At 40.5% G+C, this 26,465-nt stretch overlaps 1 protein-coding gene across 2 annotated transcripts in view; it reads right to left on the bottom strand.

Annotated features, from left to right (window-relative positions):
• USH2A (usherin) overlaps window positions 1–26,465 on the bottom strand; it is a 794,931-nt gene that overhangs the window by 30,342 nt on the left and 738,124 nt on the right. For both annotated transcript variants that reach the window (XM_082428283.1, XM_082428282.1), the window contains exons 64-69: window positions 24,574–24,783; window positions 22,462–22,700; window positions 21,387–21,595; window positions 14,825–15,001; window positions 13,350–13,433; window positions 11,367–11,611 (exon numbers count right to left, since the gene is read on the bottom strand). In XM_082428283.1, coding sequence (XP_082284409.1) covers window positions 11,367–11,611; window positions 13,350–13,433; window positions 14,825–15,001; window positions 21,387–21,595; window positions 22,462–22,700; window positions 24,574–24,783 — 1,164 coding nt within the window. The remainder of the gene's footprint in view (window positions 1–11,366; window positions 11,612–13,349; window positions 13,434–14,824; window positions 15,002–21,386; window positions 21,596–22,461; window positions 22,701–24,573; window positions 24,784–26,465) is intronic.

The raw sequence follows: 26,465 nt of genomic DNA on the forward strand, positions 1-26,465 counted from the left end.
ATATTACTCAGCCATAAAAAGAATGAAATAATGCCATTTGCAGCAACATGGATGAACCTAGAGATTATTATACTAAGTGAAGTAAGTCAGAGAAATATATGATATCACTTATATGTGGAATCTAAAAAATGATACAAATGAATTTATTTACGAAACAGAAACAGACTCACAGACATAGAAAAGAAAGTTATGGTTACCAATGGGGAAAAGTGGGGGTGGGATGAGGGATAAATTAGGAGGTTGGGATTAACATATACACACCACTATATATAAAATAGATAATCAAGAAGGACCTACTGTATAGCGCAAGGAACTCTACTCAATACTCTGTAAGAACCTACATGGGAAAAGAATCTGAAACAGCATAAATATATGTATATGCATAACTAAATCACTTTTCTATATACCTGAAACACAACATTGTATATCAACTACACTCCAACATAAAATAAAAAATAAAAAAATAAATAAGTAAAATAAAAACTTTTTCCTGAAAGCCAAAAAAAAAAAAAAAAAAGAAGTAGAAGAAGAAATTAAAAAATACTTGAAGCAATGAGACAATGAAAACACAACCATACAAAATCTATGGGATACAGTAAAAGCATTTCTTACATGGAAATTCATAGTGATAGAGGCCTTCTTTAGGAAACAACCTAAACCCACCACCTAAAAGAATGAGAAAAGGAACAAAGAAAACCTAAAGTCAGCAGAAGGAAGGAGATAACAAAGATCAGAGAGGAAATAATTAGAGATTAAAAAACAATAGAAAAAAATCAATAAAACCAAGAGCTGGTTCTTTGAGATAGTAAACAAAATAGACAAACCTCTGGCCAGGCTCACCAAGAAGAAATGAGAGGAGACACAAAGAAACAAAATAAGAAAGGAAAGACTAGAAATCACAACTGATACCATGGGGTGGGGGGGAAACATAAGAGAATACTGTGAATAATTTATGCCAACAAATTGGACAAACTAGAAGAAACAGACAAGTTTCTAGAAACATACAATGCACCAAAACTGAATCAAGAAGAAATAGATAACTTGAACAGACTGATCACTAGAAGTGAAACAGAATCTGTAATTTCAAAAAACTCCTTACAAACAAAACTCCAGGACCAGATGTCTTCACATGTGAATTCTACCAAACATACAAAGAAGAACTTATACTGATCCTTCTCAAACGCTTCCAAAAGATTGAAGAGGATGGAACACTTCAAAAGACATTCTATGAAGACAATGCCACCCTGATACCAAAATCAGACAAAGACACTACCAAAAAAGAAAAGTTCAGGCCAATATCTTTGATGAATATAGATGCAAAAATTCTCAATATAATACTAGCAAACTGAATCCAACAACACATAAAAAAGATCATACACCACACCAATTTGGGTTCATCCCAGTGTCACAAGGAGAGTTCAACATATGCAAATCAATGTGATACACCTCATCAGCAAAAGAAAAGACAAAACCACAGGATCATCTCAATACATGCAGAAAAAGCCTTTGATAAAATTCAACATCCATTCATGATAAAACCCCTTATGAAAGTGGGTATAGAGGGAACATATCTCAACATAATAAAAGCTGTTTATGACAAACTCACAACCAGTATAATATTCAATGGTGAAAAGCTGAAAGCCTTCCTGTTAAAATCTGGAACAAGACAAGGATGCCTACTCTCACCACTTCTATTCAATATAGAACTGCCAGTCCTAGCCACAGCAATTAGACAAGAAAAAGAAATAAAACGTGTTCAAATTGGTAGGGAGGAGGTAAAATTATCATTATAAGCAGATGACAAGATACTATATCTAGAATACCCTAAAGATGCCACAGAAAAACTACTAGAACTGATAAACAAATTCAGCATGGTAGCAGGATACAAAATTAATATACAGAAATTGGTTGCATTTCTTTACACTAACAATGAAATATCAGAAAGGGAATGTAGACAAACAATACCCTTTAAAGTTGCATCAAAAAAAAAAAAAACTTAGGAATAAACCTCACCAAGGAGATGAAAGACTTACATGCTGAGAAATACAAAACATTAATAAAGTAAATTCAAGATGATTCAAAGAATTGGAAAGACATTCCATGCTCTTGGATTGGAAGAATTAATATTGTTAAAATGGCCATACTATCCAAAGCAATCTACAGATTTAATGTGATCCCTATCAAATTACCCATGACATTTTTCACTGAACTAGATCAAATAATACTAAAATTTATATGGAACCATAAAACACCCAGACTTGCCAAAGCAATCTTGAGGAAAAAGAAAACAGTAGGAGGCATAACCCTCCAAGACTTCAGACAATACTACAAAGCAACAGTAATCAAAACAGTGTGGTACTGGCACAAAAAGACATATGGATCAATGGAACAGAATAGAGAGCCCAGAAATAAACTCACACACCTATGGTCAATTAATCTTCGACAAAGGAGGCAAGAATATACAATGGGGAAAAGACAGTCTCTTCAGCTAGTGGTATCGGGAAAGGTGGACAGCTGTATGTAAATCAATGAAGTTAGAACACACCCTCACACCATATACAAAAATAAACTCAAAATGGATTATAGACTTAAATATAAGACACGACACCAAAAAACTCCTAGAAGGGAACATAGGCAAAGCATTTTCTGACCTAAAATCACAAATCATACTGATTTTTTTTTAGGTCAGTCTCCCAAGGCAATAGAAATAAAAGCAAAAATAAACAAATGGGACCTAATCAAACTTATAAGCTTTTGCACAGCAAATGAAATCATAAACCAAACAGAAAGACAACCTACAGTCTGGGAGAAAATATTTGCAAATGATGCGACCGATAAGGGCTTAATTTCTAAAATGTACAAACAGCTCATACAACTCAGTGCGAAAAAACAAACAACCCCAGAACTTCCCTGGTGGTCCAGGGGTTAGGATTGGTGCTTTCACTACAGTGGCCCAATTTCAATCCCTGGTCAGGGAACTAAAATCCTGCAAGCCGCACAATGCAGCACACACGCACACACAAAATAATAATAATAATAATTAAATAAATAAAAATAAAACAACCCAATCAAAAGATGGGCAGAAGACCTAAATAGACATATCTCCAAAGAAGACATATGGCTGGCCAAGAGGCACATGAAAAGATGCTCATATTCACTAGTTATTAGAGAAATGGTAATCAAAACTACAATGAAGTACCATCTAACAAAGGTCAGAATGGCCATCATTAAAAAGTCTACAAATAACAACTGCTGGAGGGGGTGTGGAGAAAAGGCAACCCTCTTACATTCTTGGTGGGAATGTCACTTGGTGCAGCCACTATGGAAAACAGTATGGAGGTTCCTCAAAATCCTAAAAATAGAGTTGCTATATGATCCAGCAATCCCGCTCCAGGGCATATATCCAGACAAAACTCTAATTCGAAAAGATACATGCACCACAATGTTCATAGCAGCACTATGTACAATATCCAAGATATGGAAACAACCTAAATGTCCCTGAACAGACGTGTGGATAAGGAAGATGTGGTATATTTATACAATGGAATATTACTCAGCCATAATAAAGAATAAAATAATGCCATTTGCAGCAACATGGATGGGCCGAGAGATTATGATACTAAGCGAAGTAAGTCAAAAAGTGAAAGACAAATACCATATATCACTTATGGTGGAATCTAAAATACAAAACAAATGAACCTATATACAAAACAGAAACAGACTCACAGACATAGAGAACAGACTTGTGGTTGCCAATGGGGAGGGGCGTGGGGGAGGGATGGATGGGGAGTTTGGGATTAGCAGATGCAAACTATTTTATATGTGATGAATAAACCACAAGGCCCTACTTTACAGTACAGGGAACTATATTCAATATCCTCAGATAAGCCATAATGGAAATGAATATAAAAAAATGTGTGTGTGTGTGTGTGTGTGTGTGTGTGTGTGTATAAAACTGAATCACTTTGCTGTACAGCAGAAATGAACACAACACGATAAATCAACTCTACTTCAATAAAATTTAAAAAAAATGAAAAAAAATTCTTTGTGTTTCTCCAAGAATAGCATAATCATACCCACACATTAATACTACCTGGAGATGCATTTTCATATATATAAAGAGTTCTGCAATTTAAACTACTCGGTGAGTAGAAAGTAAGTGCTTAGTACCACGGTAACACTGCATTATCTGTTTAGTATTGCAGAGAATGAAAGGATCTGCAAGCCAGTAATTACATTACAATTGTCTCTCAGTATCCAAGGGGGGTTGGCTGCAGGACCCCGCCATGGGTACCAGAATCCAAAGATGCTCCACTCCCATAATCAGCCTTCTGTGTCTGTGGGTGTGGAATGTGTAGACTCATAGGGCTGACTGTACAAGTAAAACCTACACTTAAACTTAGCTGGACTCAATTTATGCTGAGTGATCTTGAAAATGTTAACACATTTAGAATTAAACAATAGAAAAAGTTCTCCCTTTCTCTGGCACCTCTGCCCCATTTTTCTCTGTTCAGGGTTGAGCTGAAAAGCCTTCTACCAATTTGTCTCTGATGTTAAAGAGTATCTTACCTGTTCAGAGGACAGGAGTGCCTGGGACAGGTTTACAGCAGCCCTGAAACCAGGGCTTGTCAGATGACGGTGAGTGAGTGAGTGAGTGAGTGAGTGAGTGAGTGAGTGAGTGAGTGAGTGTGTGTGTGTGTGTGTGTGTGTGTGTGTGTGTGTGCGTGCGCGCGCGTGCGCTGTAGGGGTAGCTAGCATCGACCTACTCAAGTGAAAAGAAAGTCAGTCTGGGAAACAGAGCAGGTGAATGCAGCTTGCTCCTATTCAGATTCATACCTGCAGGTTCCAGAGCCCACGGACATCCACATCAGCTCTTCCTTTTGTTCTATTAATGCAAAGTGTCTTCTCTTTAGTTTGACTAACCTTTACTAATAATCATCCAGCTCTCCAACATTGTGAGAACAGTTTAGTTTCAAAGAGGTTTTAGAAAAGCAAGCTTGTATGTAACTTTTGTCCACCGGGTAGAGTTAAACTGTGATTCAATGGGTTGGGGAACGCTGCCTGGCACCCAGGTATACCCCAGATTTCACCTCTGGGAATGTTCCAGGGCCTGCAAGTGGCACCCTCCCTTCTGATGACCAGCCCCTTCTCTGGGCCCAGAGCCCCCATAGCCAGCCAGCCTCCTCCCCTTCCGCTCCTCACTCTGTCCTGGCCCCTCGGCAGAGGTCAATCAGGTGGGTGCCGTTCTGCTTTGCCTGGGTGGTCAGGGGAGGAGAGGAGGAGGGAATTTGAATTCCTTTGCCTGCTCCTCCCAGCTGGAGCCTATGTCCGGGCCCACAGGGGGCTGGGCCTGGATCTTGTCAGGACTGCAAGGACTCATCAGCAGTCTCACCTGTTTGTTTTTTAATTTAATTTTATTGCCTTGCAGTAAGAGATCTACCCTTTCACCAATACAGCACTGTTCTCTGTAGGACCATGTGGTACAGCAGAGTTCTAGAACTTCATCTTGCATAACTGAAACTTTCCACCTGGTCATTATCAACTCCCCATTTCCCCCTCCCACAGGCCCTGGCAACCACCATTCTAGTCTTTGCTTCCCTGAGTTTGACTATTTAAATACCTCGTATAAGTGGAATCACGCAGTCACCACCCCCAATCGGGCTTTATTGGTCATCGGACTGTACACACTGCTCACAGCAACTGTGTTATCTTTCCATTCATTCAGGGCTGTTCTCAAACTTCACTGAGCATCAGCCTTCCCAAGGTTGCTGGAAATGGCAGACTCTCAGGTTTCTTCCTCTGAGACTCAGGTCAGCCTCCCATGTGATGCTGATACCAATATTCAGGGGCCTCACTTTGACAAAACAGAGCTTAACAAGACTCAGGATAACGCCAAGCAAGGGAACCGTGGAGTGTAACTTGCCCACAGGGATGACCTGCTTGTTTCTTGATCACTAACCTAACCAAACAGGCAAAACTGGATTCCTCCTCACGAAGGTCTAGGAGGCAGAGGGGCTGGCCTGTAGGGATGGGTGGAGGGACAGAACTGATCACTGAACCCAGTTCTGGATGCTACTGGTCTGTGGGTAAGTTTCCCGTAACTGGACGTCATGTTACAGAGTCGATAAACCCAGGTGATCCCATTCACCTTCTCCACACACTCGATGCACCCCCGGGTTGATTTAACTCATTTCCCAGATCACCTAACAGACCTCTCCGGCCTGCCTGGCTCTTCCATGCACCTCCCTCCAGCAGTGGTGCATCCTCTGTCTAAGAGCACGGCCTCGTCGGAGAGAGAACGTTCCTCTCCAACAAGGGAAAGCTCTGCAGTGTCAGCCCCTCAGTGAGAGCCTCCTCAGGGCTCTCCCCTGAACAGAAGCACACGGCCCCAGCGCCTGAACTGCCCACTCAACAGCCTGCATTCAGCAGCTGCCCCGCAGGAGGAGCCTGCTGTGCTCAGAGAGGAAGGAGCCTTGGAGGACGGAGCCAGGAGAGTGGAGGGGGAGATGTGGACGGCGAGGGAGCCCAGGCTGGGGGACATGGCTGGCATCTTCCTTGCTTCCCCGCCACCCTGTCACTTTTCCCCGGCTGCCTCTGCGTCCACCACAGTCCACGGGTCTATGAGGAACGGCTGCCCTCTCATGCCCCCACCTAGTCTGCTACTTGGCCACAATACAGATGCATCACGGCATTGACCTCTGTCATTGCTGTGTCCTTGAAGACTGAAGAGATACGGAAGGTGGACAATGCTACCGTTCCCTCATCTCTGTTTTTTGAAGTATTGAAACTTAAGCAGTTTGACCAGGTTTCTGTGCTTTATTTGGGTGCTGCTGTGATAACTGATTTATAATGAGAAATATATATATTAGGTCTTCATCCCGTTTCTGGCACAAAGGAGGCAAGCATATACAGTGGAGAAAAGACAGCCTCTTCAATAAGTGGTGCTGGGAAAACTGGACAGTTACATGTAAAAGTATGAAATTAGAACACTCCCTAACACCATACACAAAAATAAACTCAAAATGGATTAAAGACCTAAATGTAAGGCCAGACATGATAAAACTCTTAGAGGAAAACATAGGCAGAACACTCTGTGACATAAATCACAGCAAGATCCTTTTTGACCCACCTCCTAGAGAAATGGAAATAAAAGCAAAAATAAACAAATGGGACCTAATGAAACTTAAAAGCTTTTGCACAGCAAAGGAAACCATAAACAAGACCAAAAGACAACCATCAGAATGGGAGAAAATATTTGCAAATGAAGCAACTGACAAAGGATTAATCTCCAAAATTTACAAGCAGCTCATGCAGCTCAATAACAAAAAACAAACAACCCAATCCAAAAATGGGCAGAAGACCTAAATAGACAGTTCTCCAAAGAAGATATACAGATTGCCAACAAACACATGAAAGAATGCTTAACATCATTAATCATTAGAGAAATGCAAATCAAAACTACAATGAGATATCATCTCACACCGGTCAGAATGGCCATCATCAAAAAAATCTAGAAACAATAAATGCTGGAGAGGGTGTGGAGAAAAGGGAACCCTCTTGCACCGTTGGTGGGAATGTAAATTGATACAGCCACTATGGAGAACAGTATGGAGGTTCCTTAAAAAACTAAAAATAGAACTACCACACGACCCAGCAATCCCAGTACTGGGCATATACCCTGAGAAAACCATAATTCAAAAAGAGTCAGGTACCAAAATGTTCATTGCAGCTCTATTTACAATAGCCAGGACATGGAAGCAACCTAAGTGTCCATCATCAGATGAATGGATAAAGAAGATGTGGCACATATATACAATGGAATATTACTCAGCCATAAAAAGAAACGAAATGGAGTTATTTGTAGTGAGGTGGATGGAGTTAGAGTCTGTCATATAGAGTGAAGGAAGTCAGAAAAACAAATACCGTATGCTAACACATATATGTGGAATCTAGAAAAAAAATATGGTTCTGATGAACCTAGGGACAGGACAGGAATAAAGACACAGACATAGAGAATGGACTTGAGGACATGGGGAGGGGGAAGTGTAAGCTGGGACGAAGTGAAAGAGTAGCATTGACATATATACACTACCAAATGTAAAATAGATAGCTAGTGGGAAGCAGCTGCATAACATGGGGAGATCAGCTCAGTTCTTTGTGACCACTTAGAGGGGTGTGATAGGGTGGGTGGGAGGGAGACTCGAGAGGGAGGGGATATGGGGATATATGTATACATATAGCTGATTCACTTTGTTATACAGCAGAAACTAACACAACATTGTAAAGCAATTATACTCCAATAAAGATGTTAAAAAAAATAAAAGCAAAAGTCACTAATTGGGACCTAATCAAACTTATAAGCTTTTGCATAGGCAAAGGAAACCATAAATAAAATGAAAAGACAACCTATGGATTGGGAGAAAATATTTGCAAAGGATGCAAATGATAAGGGCTTAATTTACAAAATATACAAACAGGTCATACAACTTAATAATAAAAAAAAACAGACAACCTAACTGAAAAGTGGGCTGAAGACTGCAGTAGACATTTCTCCAAAGAAGACATACACATGTCCAACAGGCACATGAAAAGATGCTCAACATCGCTAATTATTTGAGAAATGCAAATCAAAACTACAGTGAGGTACCACCTCACACTGGACAGACTAGTCATCATTAAAAAGTCTAAAAATAACAAGTTCTGGAGGGCGAGTATAGAAAAGGGAACCCTCCTACACTGTTGGTGGGAATGTAAATCAGTGCAGCCACTGTAAAAAACAGTATGGATGGTCCTCAAAAACTAAAACTAGAGTTGCCATATGATCCAGCAATCCCACTCCTGGGCATATATCAGGACAAAACTCTAATTCGAAAAGATACATGCAGCCCAATGTTCATAAAAGCACTATTTCCAATACCCAAAACATGGAAACAACCTACATGTCCATTGACAGATGCATGGATAAAGAAGAGTGCTATATTTATATAAGAGAATATTACTCAGCCATAAACAAGAATGAAATAATGCCATTTGCAGCAACATGGATGGACCTAGAGATTAACCTACTAAGCAAAGTTAAGTCAGAAGAGAAAGACAAATATCATATGGTATCACTTATGATGGAATCTAAAATATGACACAAATGAACTTATCTATGAAACAGAAACAGACTCAAGGACACAGAGAACAGACTTGTGGTTGCCAAGGGGCAGGGCAATGGGGGAGGTAAGGATTGGAAGTTTGGGATTAGCAGATTCAAACTATTGTATACAGGATGGATAAACAACAAGTGCCTACTGTACAGCAGGAGAACTATATTCAGTATCTTTTGATAAACCACAATCGAAGAAATATGAAAAAGAATATATATATGTATAACTGAATCACTTTGCTCTATAGCAGACATTAACACAACATTGTAAATCAACTATACTTCAATAAAATAAAAAAAAACCCCAAACCCAAATTCTTTATGTTTCTCCAAGGACAGTATAATCATACCCACACATTAATACTATCTGGAGATGCATTTTCATAATATAAGAGTTCGGCAATTTAAACCACTCAGTGAGTAGAAACTAATTGCTAAGTGTTGAGGTGATACTGCATTATTTGTTTAGTATTGCAGAGAATGAAAGGATCTGCAAGCCAGTAATTACAATTGCCCCTTGGTATCCAAGGGGATTTGGCTCCAGAACTCCCTCCCATGGGTACCAAAATCCGAGGATGTTCAATTCTCATGGTCAGCCCTCTGTGTCTGTGGGTGTGGAATCTGTAGATATATAGGGCTGACTGTACAAGTAGAACCTGCACTTGAACTTAGCTGGACTCAATTTATGCTTTGTGATCTTGAAACTGTTAACAAATTTAAAATTTGTTACTGTTCATTAAATTAGTTAACAAATTAAGAAACCCAAGGATGTGGTCATTGGAACCTCCAATCTGTAGCCAGTAGGTCAGAAGCACAGGTGACAATCTGGACTTGTGATTGGTCTCTGAGGTTGGCGGGGAAGGGGACACAGAGGGGACAAGAGTCTTGTAGGACTGAGCCCTTCCCCTGTGGAATCTGATGCTATTTCTGGGTAGACGGTGTCAGAATTTAGTTGAACTGTAGGACACCCAGCTGGTGTCACAGAATTGCCTGTTGATGTGGAAAGCCTCCCCACACATTGGAATTGGTGATCAGAATTTCAGCTGCAGAGGGTGGCCACTAGCTCATATAGAACCTTTGTGCAAACTGGGGAAGAGGGGTCCCCTCGGGCAGATGCATTTTGGCACACAGTTTGGGGAGCAGACTGGTACCTGGGGGATTTATAAATTACAGCCTTTCCTTGCCCAGGTAGACACAGCCCCATGCCAGACTGCACCATGGGATTCAGTCACCTTTTACCTCTTCAATAAGTGCTCGGTGCAGCAATGCCTTGTGTCACCCTCCGTGTGACCTTCACCCCCCAGATCTTTGCCTGACCTCTATCTTGGCAGTAGGTGGTCTGGAGCCACAAGGAGTCATCCATCTGCACTGGCACAGGGTATCAGGGTCAAGAACAGACCCAGCACTGCTGGCACTTAGGTCCTTCCCTGTCTCCCCTTTTATTTCTAATTCCCCAAGTTACACAGTAAGATAACCTATAAATTCTCCAGGTGATTTCAATATACCACTCTCCTCCACCATCCCCTGACTTACAACTACAAAGCAGAAATACTCACCCCTGGTGCACATTAGAATCACTTTCGGAGTTAAAAAAAGAATACCAATCCCCGGGCCCCATCCAAGGCCAATGAAATCAGAATTTCTGGGATAAGGCCCAGGTATCGGTATTTTTAAAACTTTCCCAGATGTCTTAGCCCATTAGGGCTGCTATAACAGAATACCATGGGCTGGGTGACCTAGAGGCAACAGAAATTTATTTCTTAAATTCTGGAGGCTGGGAAGTCCAAGATCAAGGTGCCGGCAGATTGGTTGTCTGGTGCGGGCCCACTTCCTTGTCCTCACATGGTGGAAAGGACAAGGGAGCTCTCTGGGGTCTCTTTATAAGGGCACTAATCCCATTCATGAGGGCTCCACCCTCATGACCTAACTACCTCCCAAAGGCCCTCCCCCCATATACCATCACACTTGGGATTAGGGTTTCAACACATGAATTTTGGGGGGACACAAATATTCAGTCTGTAGCACCAGGTGATTCTAATGTGCAGCCAAAGTTGAGAATGCTCTTCTAGGGTTAGTCTCCCTTGGTCCCCACATTTAGCCAAACGTAAGTGTCATCTAGTCCCTTGCTACTATGGCTCTGAAAATATTTCCTTCTAAATACAAACAAATATTTTAGTCCAGTAATAGAGAAATGAGGCCGCCTTTAGATACATACAATATGGGTTTCCCCCGGTGGGTATACATTCAATGGAGACATCCGCTTTGGAAGAGGCACTAAAGGAGGCCTTTCTCTTATATATGGTTCTTTGTGGATTTTTCTCTGTAGTATCAGGGACAGAAAAATGGCCAACAAGATCAAGCCCAGCATTGCCATTAACACTATGAACCATAACTCGCTGTAGAACTCCGTGCTTTTGCTCCCTGATCCTTTCTTTTCTCCAGGAGTTGTCAGCACCAGGCCTGCAAAACCCAGGGACAGAAAAGGGAAACGTTATTTCAGAAGGCAATTTTGTGATTTCTTGCTCTGTTGTTTAATAAATTAGAAAGGCATGTATAGTGCTTTGTTGCACTTGTGTTCAGGCTGGGGAAATGGTGCAGTGGGTCGGTGGGTGTAAGGAGAAGCGTACAGCCCTTGGGAGACCTTGCTGACACCTCTCAGGTTGGAAACTGCAGCTGCCTTGGCACCCTCCTGGGAAATACAGTTGGAGGGAGGATGAGGGGATTTTTAAGAGGGTTACCAAAGTAACCTTGGGAAAAGCTTACTTCACAGCTGTGTGCCTGGGGAGCAAAGTCCTTTCTGGGCTCATGTGAGGGTTGGATCCCAGACTAATATTGCTACAGAAACCCCATTACATACACAGTCAATGCTGTGTGGATCCAGGGTCCCCTCACTTCATGCAACTGCCCTGTTCCTGCGAAGTTTCTTGCAAACTGGATTTTGAGACGTCAGATACCATTTTCCATTGGGATGTCAACAGCTTGTGCTCACTAACATGTGGTCTTTATAGTACTTCTTGTACTCTGGCCTCTGTTAAGTAACAAAAGCTCTGCAAGTCATCACTCAAATGCCCTGGGAGAGCTTCCTAGGGATGGAAATCCTTTAGCAAAGGGACCACTTACCTTTGATTTCTATTCAGGTGTTGAGACTTCAGTTGATGTGATTCTCTGCACATGAGGGTGATAGACAGCTCACATTTAATGAGCATTTACCCTGTGCCAGTCCCTGTGCTAAGTAAGGGCTTTCCAGGGATGAAGGATCGAAGGATGGGGCGTAGCAGGATTGTCGTCTGTGGATGTGGGAAAGCTGGAATGAGCGGGGCAGACTCGGAAAGGCTTATGGGATCACTGCAGAACAGCGTTAAGCTGTGGAATCGCCGTCGGCCTGGCAATCTGAGTGGGAGAAAGTCTCAGAGATCCTCTCCATCCCGGCCCTTTGCTAGCACCAGCTCAGAAGCCTCTGGATCCACGCAGCCGCCATGCAGGCTGGCATGCAGCAGAGGGCCAGGGAGCTGCTCTTCTAAAGCCAATGCTCATGGCTAAGAGGAAGCAGGACAGACACAGCTGTAAATGCCTACTCTGTTGACAGCCTTCCCCCTTTCCAGCCCCTCAAGGACTGGATGGGCCTGCTTGGCCTTCACACCCACATTGTCAGGGGAAGTTGATTAAAGGGAAAGCATTTAGCAATGGGGTGAGGATGTTTAAGGGAGGGAGAGAAGGTGACTAAAATTAAAATTTGAACTCCATGAGAGGGGGGCTACACTTTGCTAACCCTAACTCTGAATCTGGAATATTATCGTTATTATCAACACAAATTGGCATTAGAGTATTTTCTCTTTCCTCTGACTTCCTCTATAAATTCACTTTTTTTGGTGCACAAATTCATATAGCTCTTTATTGACAGAATTGGTGGTTAGGAGAGAACTTCAGTCATATCTCTCTGCATCTACAATTCAATGATTTGGCATTTTAAGAGTTTACCCTAACTCCTTGCCTAATGTAAGTTTCAAGAGGACTTAAAAAAATTCTTACAACACTTAACACAATTTCTTCCATATGGTGTATGCTAAGATGTGTAGATACATATGTATAAACAAACATGTATGTATAAACAAACACAAATAGGTATAAACAAACATGCATGTTTCTTTAGGAAAATGAGTAGATACTACACTAAATATGATTTGAGTTAAATGTTTACCAAATCCAGTGCTGGTATCATATTGAATCAAAGGTGTCTTAACACTTCCTTCATCTGTAGTGCAGATGACCTGGAAAAAGAAAGCTAGACAAAGGTAAACGAGTCAGTTATTCAACATCTACAAATAGTGGGCACAGTTTCAGAAAAGCAATGTATTATAGCATGAAGAAGTCTGAAAACAGGATTCCACATCAAGTTATGAGGTTTTACCTACTAAGCAAACTTATTTCTAACTTAAAAACTATCAAGAAAAACAGCTATTATTAGTGTAATAACATATATAACATATATGTTATTATATATATATTACCTATATAATAACATATATATGTAACAGAACTAAAGAAGTTTAGAGATTATATAGCAAAGGAAAAGAATTATCTGAAGAATAAAGGCTAATTCACAGAGTGTATCTTGTTCTGCATATAATCTGAACCTGTTCCTTTAAAACTTACAGGTGTTCCTTTCACTAGGCAACCCAGAGTTTCCTACTAAGCGGGAAGGCTCAACAGGGATCTGGGAAATCAAATGGTCTAAATACCTCTTACAGTAGCCAGGAGCCTGAGGGAAGTGAGTCTTGTAAGGTCACACAGATGATTAGAGGCCTGGCCAGGGATGGAACCCGTATTTCCCAAGTTTCAGGCCATCTCTCCATCACAACAAACTGCTCAGGTGACCAAGAACTGTGACCATGAAAATGTGTAACTGAATTGTTGTAAAAATGTTACTGATAAGTTTCAAATGCTGTAAATGCAATGCTGGAGCTCATTGTTTACCTGCCCCTTTTAGCCAAAATAAATAGTACATATTTTCAAGGAAACTAAAAAAATCAACCACTAATGAATTCATTGTATAAAACCAGATTGCCCAAAAGGGCCTCACATCTATTTGTCCTGTGGCCATGTTGATCATTAGAAAATACTTAGTACCTTGAAAAGCTTTTTCTCATTTCAATTTAAAAACAAGACAAACAGAAGAAGGACATGTAATTAAATAGGGAGAAAGTATTCAGTTTTAGAGGGAAGAGCGTTGTTATTTCAAGAACAGATACCGATGTTGGTTAAGGAAAGCCCTTACTCAGGGTCTAAGATTTGGGGATGGTCATGGCCTGATTACGCTCTCTCTGGAGGCTGTGGATGCATCAAGAAAGTCTCCGAAGTCCCTAAAAGTGTATTATTTCGGGATACTCTTTGCCTGTGGGTTTTATTTCTCTGGTGCACATAACCTGCCCTCTGGTCTTGTTCCTGGGGACCCTCACGTCAGCAGAGGCAGTGCTCAGAGGACCACATCAGAAGGGTCAGCAGGAAAACCTGACTGACGCTGAACAGTCGCTTTCCCACGAGAAGTGACCACTTAACCCAGGACATGTTAATGACGACCATCTGAGGTCACCTTTCAGATCGTCAAATTGAGCATCTCAGAAAGCTGGGAAACCCAGCTTCTTGTGCCCTGAGAAATGGGAGCGGGAAACTCACTTCTGTCCGCGGTCTTTGGGATGTAGAGGGTGGTGCCGAGGCCACTGTACACGCGCTGCCCTCCATCGGTCAAGACGAACTCCTTCAGCCGCCCGTTCAGCAGGAAGGAGCCACTCCAGTCCACACATACCACGGATAGATTGCTGTCCACCGAGAAAGGGGCACGGTACTGGGGCACTGTTGGGAGAAGGATGTAAGTTCTAAAAATAGTTGGACGAAGGTTCTAGTTCTAAAAATAGTTGAGAGAAGGTTGCAAGTTCTAAAAATAGTTGGACGAAGGTTCTAGTTCTAAAAATAGTTGAGAGAAGGTTGCAAGTTCTAAAAATAGGTGGAAGAAGTTTCTAAGTTCTAAAAATAAGTGGGAGAAGGTTCTAAGTTCTAAAAATATGTGGGAGAAGGTTGTAAGTTCTAAAAATAGTGTGGTGTGTGTGTGCTTTTTATTTTAAAATATGAGCACACATTTTTTTTGTCCTTGCTGGAACCCTTCCTATTTCCCTTACTGCTTAAAGGAAAAACCTGGCTTTGGCGGTGAAAAGAAAACCATGGGAACACATGTGAAATGCTTTCTCAGCAATGTTGCACCTGCTTTCCAAAAAAAAAAAATCAATGGAGAGTGGTGTTTTATGAAATACAACTATTAACACACAATGGTTCTGCTCATCAGCGTAGCCCCGGAGCTCATATTTTGTTGCATTTTCCTTCTTTTAACAGGTAAAGTATCCTTAACACTATTAACTACAGTGGATAGCTATTTTTCATATCAAATCAATATTTATTGCTACAAAGCCCCAAGGACTAGATGAAGTTAATATTTTATTTTCTCCTAACTAAACTGCTTAGATGGTGAATTATGTTCTTTTGGCACCCATTTATTTTTAAAGCTTTTTCTTGAACCGTTCGTTTGTTTTCTAAGATAGTTAAAAAGCCTTGCAAATAGCAATTCGAGTATAATAATTCATTGCCCTGACTAATCAATCAATAGCACAGTACATTAGTATATAATCAAGCTCAGGTCTCCTAAGTATTATATCAGATAGAGAAGCAACTTTGTGTGCATTTAACAGGAATGAGCCCTTTTCATTTTTCAACTCCTTACTAAAATAAAGGAAGAATAATCCTTAACTGAGGCTCATCTTTTAAATGAATCATTTTTGTAGGAACAAATGAAGGGATACCATATCATCTTGTCAAGTCAGAAGAGATTTATTTCATGAGATCTCATTTTCTCCAAAATAATCAATACATTTGTAAGACCATTAAGATCCAGCTATATATGAAATTGGCTTTTAAGAAAAGAAAAAAAAAAGTGAGTGGTAGAAATAAATTGGATATCCTTTTTTCCTTTAAAAATTAAATCCATCTGTTGCTGATGTGAGGAAATATAACAAAATAAGGAATAATTATGCTTTTGTGATCATAAGATTCAACCATGAAGACAAATTTGATTCTCATCTTTTAAAATAAGATATTTTCATAAAGTCATAGGAAAATTTTTCTGCAAATACTGAAACAAGAGCTATCAAGCCCTCTTTAAATACTTTTTTTTTTCTTAACACAAATTGTGCCTAATATCACAATGGAACATACTATTGTATTTGTCTGTGGCTTCCCTCTGTCACTTAATTTCGGTAGATTTCCACTTCTCCCCTACATCATAACAGTACAGACAAGGAGAAGGCTTGTAAATAGTAGAAAAATAGAAAGGTAGGGGCTTTATTTGCCTTGCAGGATTTGGAGATCTTCCTGAGGAAAAAGAGTGATCAAACTATCAAAATAATCAGGAATAATGGATTTGAAGACTGAGAAAATGATAACAGCTACTACGCCAATAAAGTAGTACAATGCAAGTACAATAAAGTACTTGATGTACTTTATTTCACTTAATCCTCAAAACAATCTTGTAAGAGTTAGTTCCTAATTTTTCATGTGAGGAGACTAAGGTTTAGAGAGATCAAATAATCTGCTTAATGTCAGTAGCTGGTAGGGGACAAAGGATCTGAACCCAGGCCTGCTTAACGCCAAAGCCCGTGTTTTTTTATAATCAGTACACATTTATTTAAAGGAGCATGATTTACTAATTCACTTTTGGGTGCCCTTCAGTGGTGAGTGGTTCATCCTCATTGTTAAATATTCAGGAATTCTGTGAGTTGGTTATTAAACCCAGCCACTATTAAAAATTAAATCATATAAACCTAAATAAATTATATTAAAACAAAGGTAATAAATATTAAAACTCTGTAACTTCTTAATTATTTCACTACCTTTTATTATCTATGCTCTCATGCTGTTTAAATCTATTGTATCTGGATGGTGGAAATATTATATAATGGTACACGATCTTTTCCCAACTCTGTGTTCAGTGCTGTCACGTTGGCAACTTGAAATCAGCCAAGTAGGAGTACTTACACCATGGAAATTGGTGAGCACTTCAAATCAGGACATTTTTCTTTCATGGAGGCCAGTTGTTAAACATTTACACCTCACTTCTGCTCTTCCACTGCAGGTGTAATTCAGGCAGAGGGGGCAGAATATGTTGCTAAGGCTTCTCTAGACCCTTCTCTGATCACGTTTATATAAAATTGCAAATACTATTTTCAAAGCATCTTCTGGTTTGTATTCTTCGATCCACATTTTCTGCTAGTTTGTATAATGAGTTAAAAGGAACATAAATGGTATTTAAACCCCATACAATAGCCAGTCAACTATTGTGTTTTTCCATGTCTGTGGATCCAGTAAACAGATTAAGAGAACCCTTTCTCCTTCAGTGCTACTGCAACCTTCAGCCACTTCTTCAATGTCAAGAAAGAATAGAAAGGCAGGACATCTTAAATCTGTTCATTCTGTTCTTCCAGCATAAGGGGAAAATGTCTGGCAAAAACTGAGTTTCATGTTGAAAAAGAGAATTGGTGATAACCTGCAAACCTCACATAGCTGTTTTGGCCTGGTCTTCTGGTGATACACACACAAAACCTGGAATAATTAGCAAAATTGGCTTATAAATATACAGATCTCCCTTGACTTAGGATGGGGTTACGCCCGATAAACCCATCATAAATTGAAAATATCCTAAGTTGAAAATGCATTTAATACACCTAAGCTACCAAACATCATAGCTTAGCCTAGCCTACCTTAAATGTGCTCAGAACACTTACATTAGCCTACTGGGCAGAAATCATTTAATGCAAAGTCTATTTTATAATAAACGGTTGAGTATCTCCTATAATTTATTGAAAACTGTACTGAAAGTGAAAAACAGAATGGGTGTCGGGTACAGAATGGTTGTAAGTGTATTGGTTGTTTACCCTTTTGATGGCATGGCTGACTGGGAGCTGCCCTAGCATCACGAGAGAGAATCATACTACAGATCGCTAGCCTGACAAAGATCAAAATTCAAAGTTTGAAGTATAGTTTCTACTGAACGTGTATCACTTTGACACCATCGTGAAGTCAAACTATTGTACATAAGGGACAGTCTGTATTGTAAACGGTAATTGCTTCTCAAAGATGATGGTGGTGTTTTGTCCCATTCCTCGTATGGAGTAGTGTTTTTTATTAAGTCAGAATTCGTTTGACTACACTTTCATTTCAGGAATAAATGTTTCTCACAGTTCATTTTGGGTTTGTGAAGGGAGGATAGTGAGAGGAATAGGCAAAAAGGTAAAGGAGGTTACACAATTAGGCAGTAGACGTTATGAAGAACGATTACACTTTGCTTTGATTATCGCTTGGGTGACAAAGGACACTGATTGTGTGGTGCCAACAATAAACGTGAGACGTTCTGGATGCATTCACTCACTCACTAAACAACACATTTTGGGTATCTAAGACACTCTGCCCAGTGCTGGAGATAAAATGGAGAGAATGAGAGCCAAAGGAAGCGCACATTTAAGGGGAAAGATGTGCCCTCTGTCGGGGGTCTGCCCAACTCAAGCTGGTTATGAGATGTTCAAAGGGAGGCGAGGAGGCTGGGTGTGAGGGTCTGGATTTCAAGCAGGGAGCTCGGGGAAGAGGTGACCATTTGGGAGTCAGCCTTCAGAACTGAAGCCTTGGAGGAGATGAACTCACCTGAAGAGGGAAGAGGTGAGGCAGGAAGGAGAGGAAAAAAGAGGGGAGGGGATAAAAGGGAAAGTGTGAGCAGAGAAAGTTTAGGGTTGAGGCTTAAAAACCTTGGTTGGTGGAAGATCAACCAACAAAGTTGACTAACACTGAACATCCAAAGACGCAGGTTTCCCAGGAGAGACTTGTCATGAAAACTAAGGGGAGCCACTTTTTACCAAGGATTGAGGCTTCAATCACGTTGAATGTTCCCAAGAAGTCAACGTGATTACTGGTGAAAAAAGCCCACTGGATTATCAGTGTGGAGGTCAAGGGCAAATTTAGGAAGAGACTTTCGTGCAGGGATGAGGTGGAAATCAGCGTGGAGGAAGTTAAAGAACATGTGGGAAGAAAGAAAATGGGGAAGCACTTGAAGACCATTCTTTAGAAGGGCTGTGCTCTGTGGGGAGGAGCTGGGGCAGGAACCAGAGGGGAAGTGGAGCCTGTTTGCTTAAACATTAGAAAGATAGAAGCAACAGTGTTACACTGAAGATTAAGGATAGAAAAAGGATGAATAGTAGTGAAGGAGGTGGTACTCAAAGCACAAGAGGCAGGTTTATTTCAGATGGAAGGACCACCCCTTCCTGCCGTGTCCCTGGCGGGAATGATGCAGATGCAGGACACGTGGCTGTCTGGGGTGGGAAGGGAGCAAATTACTGACTGATGACATTTCCTTTCCTGGTGAATTACGAGGCGAGGAGTGCTGCCAAGACTCTAGGGAGAGGTGGGTGAGGATTGTATAGGCTTGTGGGAAGAGGAGGAGAAGAAGTGGAAGGTTTGAGGAGGGTGGAGAAGGTCTGAAATCTGTATTACAGAAAGTAGGTAGTGGGTTGACCAGGTTAACACAGCAGTACCGAGGGTGCTGCTGGGCTGGGTGATCCTGAACTTAGAGTAACACTTCTACCTTCTAGGCGTGGAAACTGGAGGGACTTAAGCTCTGGCTTTAGCTCATCATATAGCTCCAGGAGCCTCAGTTCAGATTCTAATCAATGTGAATGGCATCCTGGAATTGTAGTACACAGTCCATAGCCCTGCCTCAGTTTTCTCATCTATAAATTCGGTTAATAATAGTACTTAACTTCATAGGTTTGTGGTAAGGATGATTTGTAAAATGCTTGAACAGTGCCAGGAACGAGCAAGGGCTCTCTAAAAATGACCTCTTGCTAACATCCTGCCAAGTTATTGCTCAGGTACATTAAAGTCTTCGTATGAGGCAGGGAACTTTCACGAATGCATAACTCTTACATTTAAAAATGTCAGTGCCAGATACCGAAGATGAGGTTATAATCTGATATAATGTTTCTGGAAAGCAAATTTGCAGTAAGTGTGCAAAGCCTTAAAATACTTAAAATTCCTGATGTAGTAAATTCCATTTGTTGCCATTTAAGAAGATAACCAGACATTCACACAAAGATTTGTTCACAAACTTTCTCACCACATTTATAAAAGGAAAATATTAGAAACAACTGAAATGCCCAATTTGTTCATAGGATGGAATGTTATATAGCCATTAACCTTGGTGGCTAAAGAGTTTTTAATGCCATGGGAAATGCAAATAAAATAATGCCAGGTATAAAAAGCAGACTCTGAAATTTTCATTAGAGTATGATCTCAGCCATGTAATAAAAACTCTGCATAAAAAAGGGATTAAAGGAATGTATTATGCCAAAATATTAATGGAGGTTGCCTCTGGGTGTGGTGGGATTATTAGCAGGACTGGCTTCATGGTTGTGTGACCTGTGCAGCTGCCCAGGATCCCTCATGGAGAAGAATTATGGACTTAGTTTGATGCTCTGCTGTCATTATCTTGAAATTGTTAATGATTTTTGAACAAGGGGCCCCATATTTTCATTTTCCAGTGGAACCCACAAGTTACGTAGCTGGCTCTAATTATAAGTAATTATTTTATTCTTAATACCTTTTGTATTTGCCATTTTTAAACAGTAGACATATAAACCTTATAAAATCTGAAAAGGGCTTATTTTATAGAAATGTAAGGAGGCCCCAGTCGATTAGCTAATTGCCCTTTTCTGCACTCAGTAGCCCTTTTGCTTTTCCTGGCAGTGCCGTATATCAAAGCTTTCCAGAAATGCGAGCTATGACGCCACGTCATTTGAAAAGAAAAGGAATGGCAAACTTCTCTAAAAAGTTATCTCAAAATAAATAAAGAAAAAAAGTCATCTTAAGTGTTTGTTTTCGTCTTACCCATGTTGTAGCTTTCTCTTCATTGGTTTTCATCCCATTGCTACATGAAAAATCTTCCTAAACTCACTCTTGATCTCTATATTATTTAATCCAATGGGCATTTTCCCCCAGTAGTCATCTTCACTGATGTCTCAGTAGCATTCAAAGGAACTGAACACTCAGTCCTTTTAGCAACCTGTTTTCCCCCTACCTTTCAGGACAAGCTTCCCCTCTGGCTGCCCTCCTGCCCTTTTGGCTTATGGTGGCAGTCACTTCTACTCACACTCTTTTTGGGTGACGAAGCTGACCCATTCAGAGGCCGTGCTGCCCACCTCATTGTGGGCCACCACCCTCAGCTTGTAGGTGGTGTAGGGCTGGAGACCCCCGAGGCTGGCTCTCGGCCCTGGCCCAGTGTACTTTGTCTCGGTTTGGCCGGGAGTACAGGGGCTGTCTGAATCCGGAGGGCAAGCCATGTAGAGTTGGAGCTCATAGCTGGAATGAGAATGGACACATAGAGAGAAAACAGGCAAAGGAATTAGTCTAACTCTCTTTTAAACCTGTTGATATTTTGTTTTCACTGAACTGCCAGCTCTTTCAAATTCCCATTTGTGGGAGACTGCTCTCAGAAACACTTAATTTAATGCCGTTGGAAATGGGCAGCAGATGGAACCAGAGAAATGATAAGAGAAGTCACATGTATACACATGTTGCTGTCCCCCCAGCAGCCAGGAATCCTTGTTGGTAGAGATAAGATATTTCTCTCTTTTTAGAAGAGAGTGATAAAACTGTTCTTCTCTGTTGAAAATAAAGAATATCTTTTTTTCGTCCAGATTATCTTGAGTGAAATAAGTTCTTTGGTCTTTCAAACAGTGGTTCATTACGACATTTTAAATTAGATCAAGGAAATTCTGATTTAGTCACAGAAGTTCCTTATGTTCTAGCTGAGCCCTGTAGAATGAAAAATTCCAGGGAACTATGAGGAAGAGCACATCCTTTCAATGAATGGGAACACATTGCCTTGTCCTGTTTTTTGGCTGCACTGCGCGGCATGAGGGGCCAGGGATCGATCCTGTGCCCCTTGCAGTGGAAGTGCTGAGTCTTAGCCACTGGACTACCAGGGAATTCCTTGCCTCATCTTTCTTATTTAAAGAAAATTTTGTTGTTCACCCTTCTATCCTTAGCTGATTTATGATTGAAACACTTTGTGGGGAATGTGACCACTCAAATCAATTGATTTGTCTATTTTGCTATAGGTGTCTGTTCAATCAGCAAGTCTTCCTTGGGGAGGGCTGGGTAGCTGCGTATCTGTGTTCATGTCTTATTTCGGTTTATTTGTCCTTTTGGCTCTCCCACACTACCTTTGAATGACACCGTTGGGGAACAGCGGGGGACTCCACTGGAAGGAGGCTGTCCTCGAGGCCAGTGTCTGGATTTGGGGAGAGGACAGTCCTGATGGTGGAGCAGGATGAGTTCTCAGCTCTGCTGTTGGCCCTTGGCTGCAACAACTGAAGCAAGTGCAGGCCTCCACCCCAATGGAGTAGGTCGTGAAGGGCCGCAGGCCATGAAGCGTCTGCTGGGTGGCCAGGCCTTCAGCCAGCTGTAGGAGGAGAGAGAAGACTAGATGAGGCCCAGTCGCAAGTCACGGACAGTTGGTTCACTTTTATCCTGTACCACGCGTTCTATGAATAGAGTGCCAAGCTAGTTACTCTGGGAGATGCACCCTGGCATCTATCACAATATTTACCCTTAGGAATGACCAATCCAGCTGGAGAGGCATGACTTAAACATGCAAAAACATGCAATGAGATAACAGTTTGATAGAAGTTTGAGGCAACAGGATAGAAATCACAGGGAACAATGTTGTCTATTACCATAAAGAGATATTAGAAAATGGCTCAAAACTCACAAAATACTGACCAAGTTCTGTGACCCTCAGAATGATGCCTTTTTGAAAAACAAGATCTATATTTGAATTATATTTCTAAGTCAACATTCACTAAGGTCCATATTCTGCCATTGTTACTTGCATGTAATTTTGGGGTCAAAACTCCCCTCAAATCCCCTCAAATCTTAGAGTTGAGTATTTAAGAGCTTGAAATATATATTATATATATATTTGTATATTTACATATATTTAAGAGTTTGAAAGTCCACATCTTCCTCTAAGGGTGTTGATCTGTATGAAATATAGTTTTTTCCTCAGTCATCTTTGTTGCATTATAAAGTTTTTAGTTTATCTGGAGGAAATATTTTTACCTTATTGTGGTTTTATTAAGTGCTCTTTGGAATAGAAGAGCTCAGAAACTGGAAACTCATTTTCACATTGACATAAGCAACATTTAATTAAGAAGAGCTACCTGTTGTTTAAAAAAATGCATACAAGGCACTCCAAATAGAAATTATTTTAGTTTATTAATATTATCATTTTATAAGCATGGATAATCAAGGGTTGATTGTATTTACATCATCTATATTTATTGAATCGGAAGCCTTGTAGAAAATATGCTAATATTTCTTTAACATTCCGTACAAGACTTCCTTGCATGTGAGTTATCTTTTGAAATTGTGTTTCAATACCTGCTACGCTGGCCTCAGAGGATTTCTCCACACTTGCCAAAATTGTTCCCTCAATTGGTCTAAATAATTTATCATGTCATACCAGGATCTGCGCAATTTCTCTATGAGGTTTGTGTGAACAAAGTATTCTAATCTATACTTATTTATGAGAAATGTGAGAGTGACACCAGCTGTCCTGCAGAGAAAAGAGACTTCATCCCCTGGCAGGTAGTCTCTTCATTTAAATAATGCAGGAACTGGTCTAGTTGATTATTTGGTGTCCCTTTCAGTGAATGGCTTGGCTAAAACACAGTGTGAAAGATGATTTCCCTCCACAGACCATCTTGTCTCCTCTATGTGCCCCAAATGTGTTAATACACAAACAGTGGAGTAGGGCTGAGCTGAGCTTTTGTTTCTTCCAAAGACCTAGAACTTTCTAGAAGTCACCAAAACAAAGTCTGAGATTTCAGTGTGCTCTTAGAGCTTTGCTCGTGCCAAAATGGGGATTCCGAGGATATCCTTTACTCTACTTTTTCCTTTTTCATATTAAGATTTACACCACCAACAGAGACCCTTTGTTGGCCCCTTACTATAAGCCACTACTACGTTGAGTGCTTGACATGTGTTTTCTAATTAAATTAATTCAACTAATTTGATTATCTCTAAAGTCTTAGGTTCCTTACAAGATCTGTGGAGTCTTTAATACCACATTTAGCCCTCCTCTCCCCAAGCATTTACGTATATTCTGTACGTTTCCTAACGCTATTTCTTTGCAGAGGGATCTTTATGCCACTAAGGTCACCACAGGGCAACTGAGAACAGATGGATAAGAAAGAAGGATCAAGGGGAAGAAAAGCAAGGACACCATGGTTTATGATTTGTTTTAAATAACCCGATCAGAATACTGCTCTCACCACCATCTGGGTCCCGCTGGTATCGTTGGAGAACAATCTGTAGAGACTGACAATCCCGTTGGGCTTCCGGGGGGCGCTGATGTTGACCACTGCTTGGGTGGCAGAGACCGCATGGAACTTGGGGGCCCTGAGACCTTCCGGGGGGGCGGGCCCAGTTCTACACCGCGTCCAGCTACTGGGGGCTTTTCCTGCTGAATTCACGGCCCAGACCTCCAAAGAGAAATCAAGAAGACCAGTCAAAAGCCAGATAACCTCAGGCTGCAGAGAAGCTGGCAACTCAGAGCAACTGAAAACAACAGAATGAGATAAACTTTGATCTTGCAACTTTGTAATTGCAAAGGAGGGCAGGTCCTTCCTGTTTTTAGCCTTTGACCCTGTGAACACAGAGGGGGTCCTATTAGAGTCCCGATTTCTGAACGCAAGCTGGCTGATGGCTGATTTAAGCCTAATGAAAAAATGCTCATCTCTGTGAGGGGTGTGGAGTGATTTTGTCAGCTTCTGCAACCTGAATGGATCTGCAGACTCCATAAAACTCAGCAATTCTTAAACCCCGTCCCCACCCAATCTGCATGAAAATTGAATTTTCCTTTCATCAAGGAGGGAATAAACATATGGAAGGAGGTGTAATCTTATTTATCAAGCACCATTTGTATAATTAAACACGAATATCCTAAAAGGTTGCCTTAGGTCATCATTTGCATGAGTAAGTAATTTGTAGAATGTCAGGTACAATAGACAGAGTAGATGGATGTGTGAGTGGATAGGGTTAAATTAGGCCCAATAATAGCCAACTACACAGTGATCAATCAGGATGATAGATCTAAACGGCAATACGAGCAGACTGTCTGCATGTTTAGGAGTAGGAGTCTTCCTTAGCAAGCTTTCATGTTGTGCAAGTCTGACCTCAGGAAATTTTTCCCTCATTTGGTGTCTTTGTGTATTTATATATGTAAACATACACACACAAATATTACAATATATACAATATATACGCTATATATAATAATTACAATATATACCATTATATGATATATACATGTTTTATATAATTATATAGGTGTGTATATATATATATATATATATATATATATATATATATATATATAAAAATTTGTTCTGAGCTTTTAAAGACAAGTCTGGAAAACTTGTTTGATTCTATACTACACACGTTCTAGGTGTGCGGTGTTAAAAGAGCATGCGGAATGTTCAAAATACGAGATATTTAGAAAACACTGTAGGAGGATACTTTGCAGTGAGAGTTTAGTTTCATTTTTGTTTATTTTGCTTTCGCATCAATAATAATTTTAAGAGAATAAATAAATATTGGAGAGATTTTCAGTAGTTAGGCTAACTTCTATCAGTGTTTCTGTACTTTTTTTTTTTTTTTGAAGATTTCTTCGTAAAAGTAAAATTTCTGATGTTGAATTGCTCTTGGATTGCTGTCAAATGCAAATCTCCAGCCTCTTGCTGATAGGATTGCCAGAAACCCCGTATTTTGCCCCGGTTTTATTGAGAAATAGTTGACATACATGCCACATTTTAAAAAGAGGTAACTAACCTACTTACAAAGCAGAACCTGTTCTTTTCAGAGCTCTGATCCATTTCTCTCATAGTTTGCATAATAACCACTAACATTTGTATAAATTCTATACTTTACAAAGCACTTTAACAAACGTTCGCTTACTTGATCCTCACAATACAACCTCGTAAGGTGGCTGGACAATGTATTATTAGCCCCTTTTACAGATGAGGAAATCAAGGCTCTGAAACGTGACTCTCTTGTTCAAGGTGACAGAAGTCACTAGAGCTGAAACTAGAATTCTACTCGCCAATAAATTTTATTGCTCTTCCCAGTAAACTGTGCTTTTGATTCTGTATGTCATCCATACGCA

This window comes from Balaenoptera physalus (genome assembly GCF_965194825.1).
Source record: "Balaenoptera physalus genome assembly, chromosome: 1".
NCBI classification, from domain to species: Eukaryota; Metazoa; Chordata; class Mammalia; order Artiodactyla; family Balaenopteridae; genus Balaenoptera; species Balaenoptera physalus.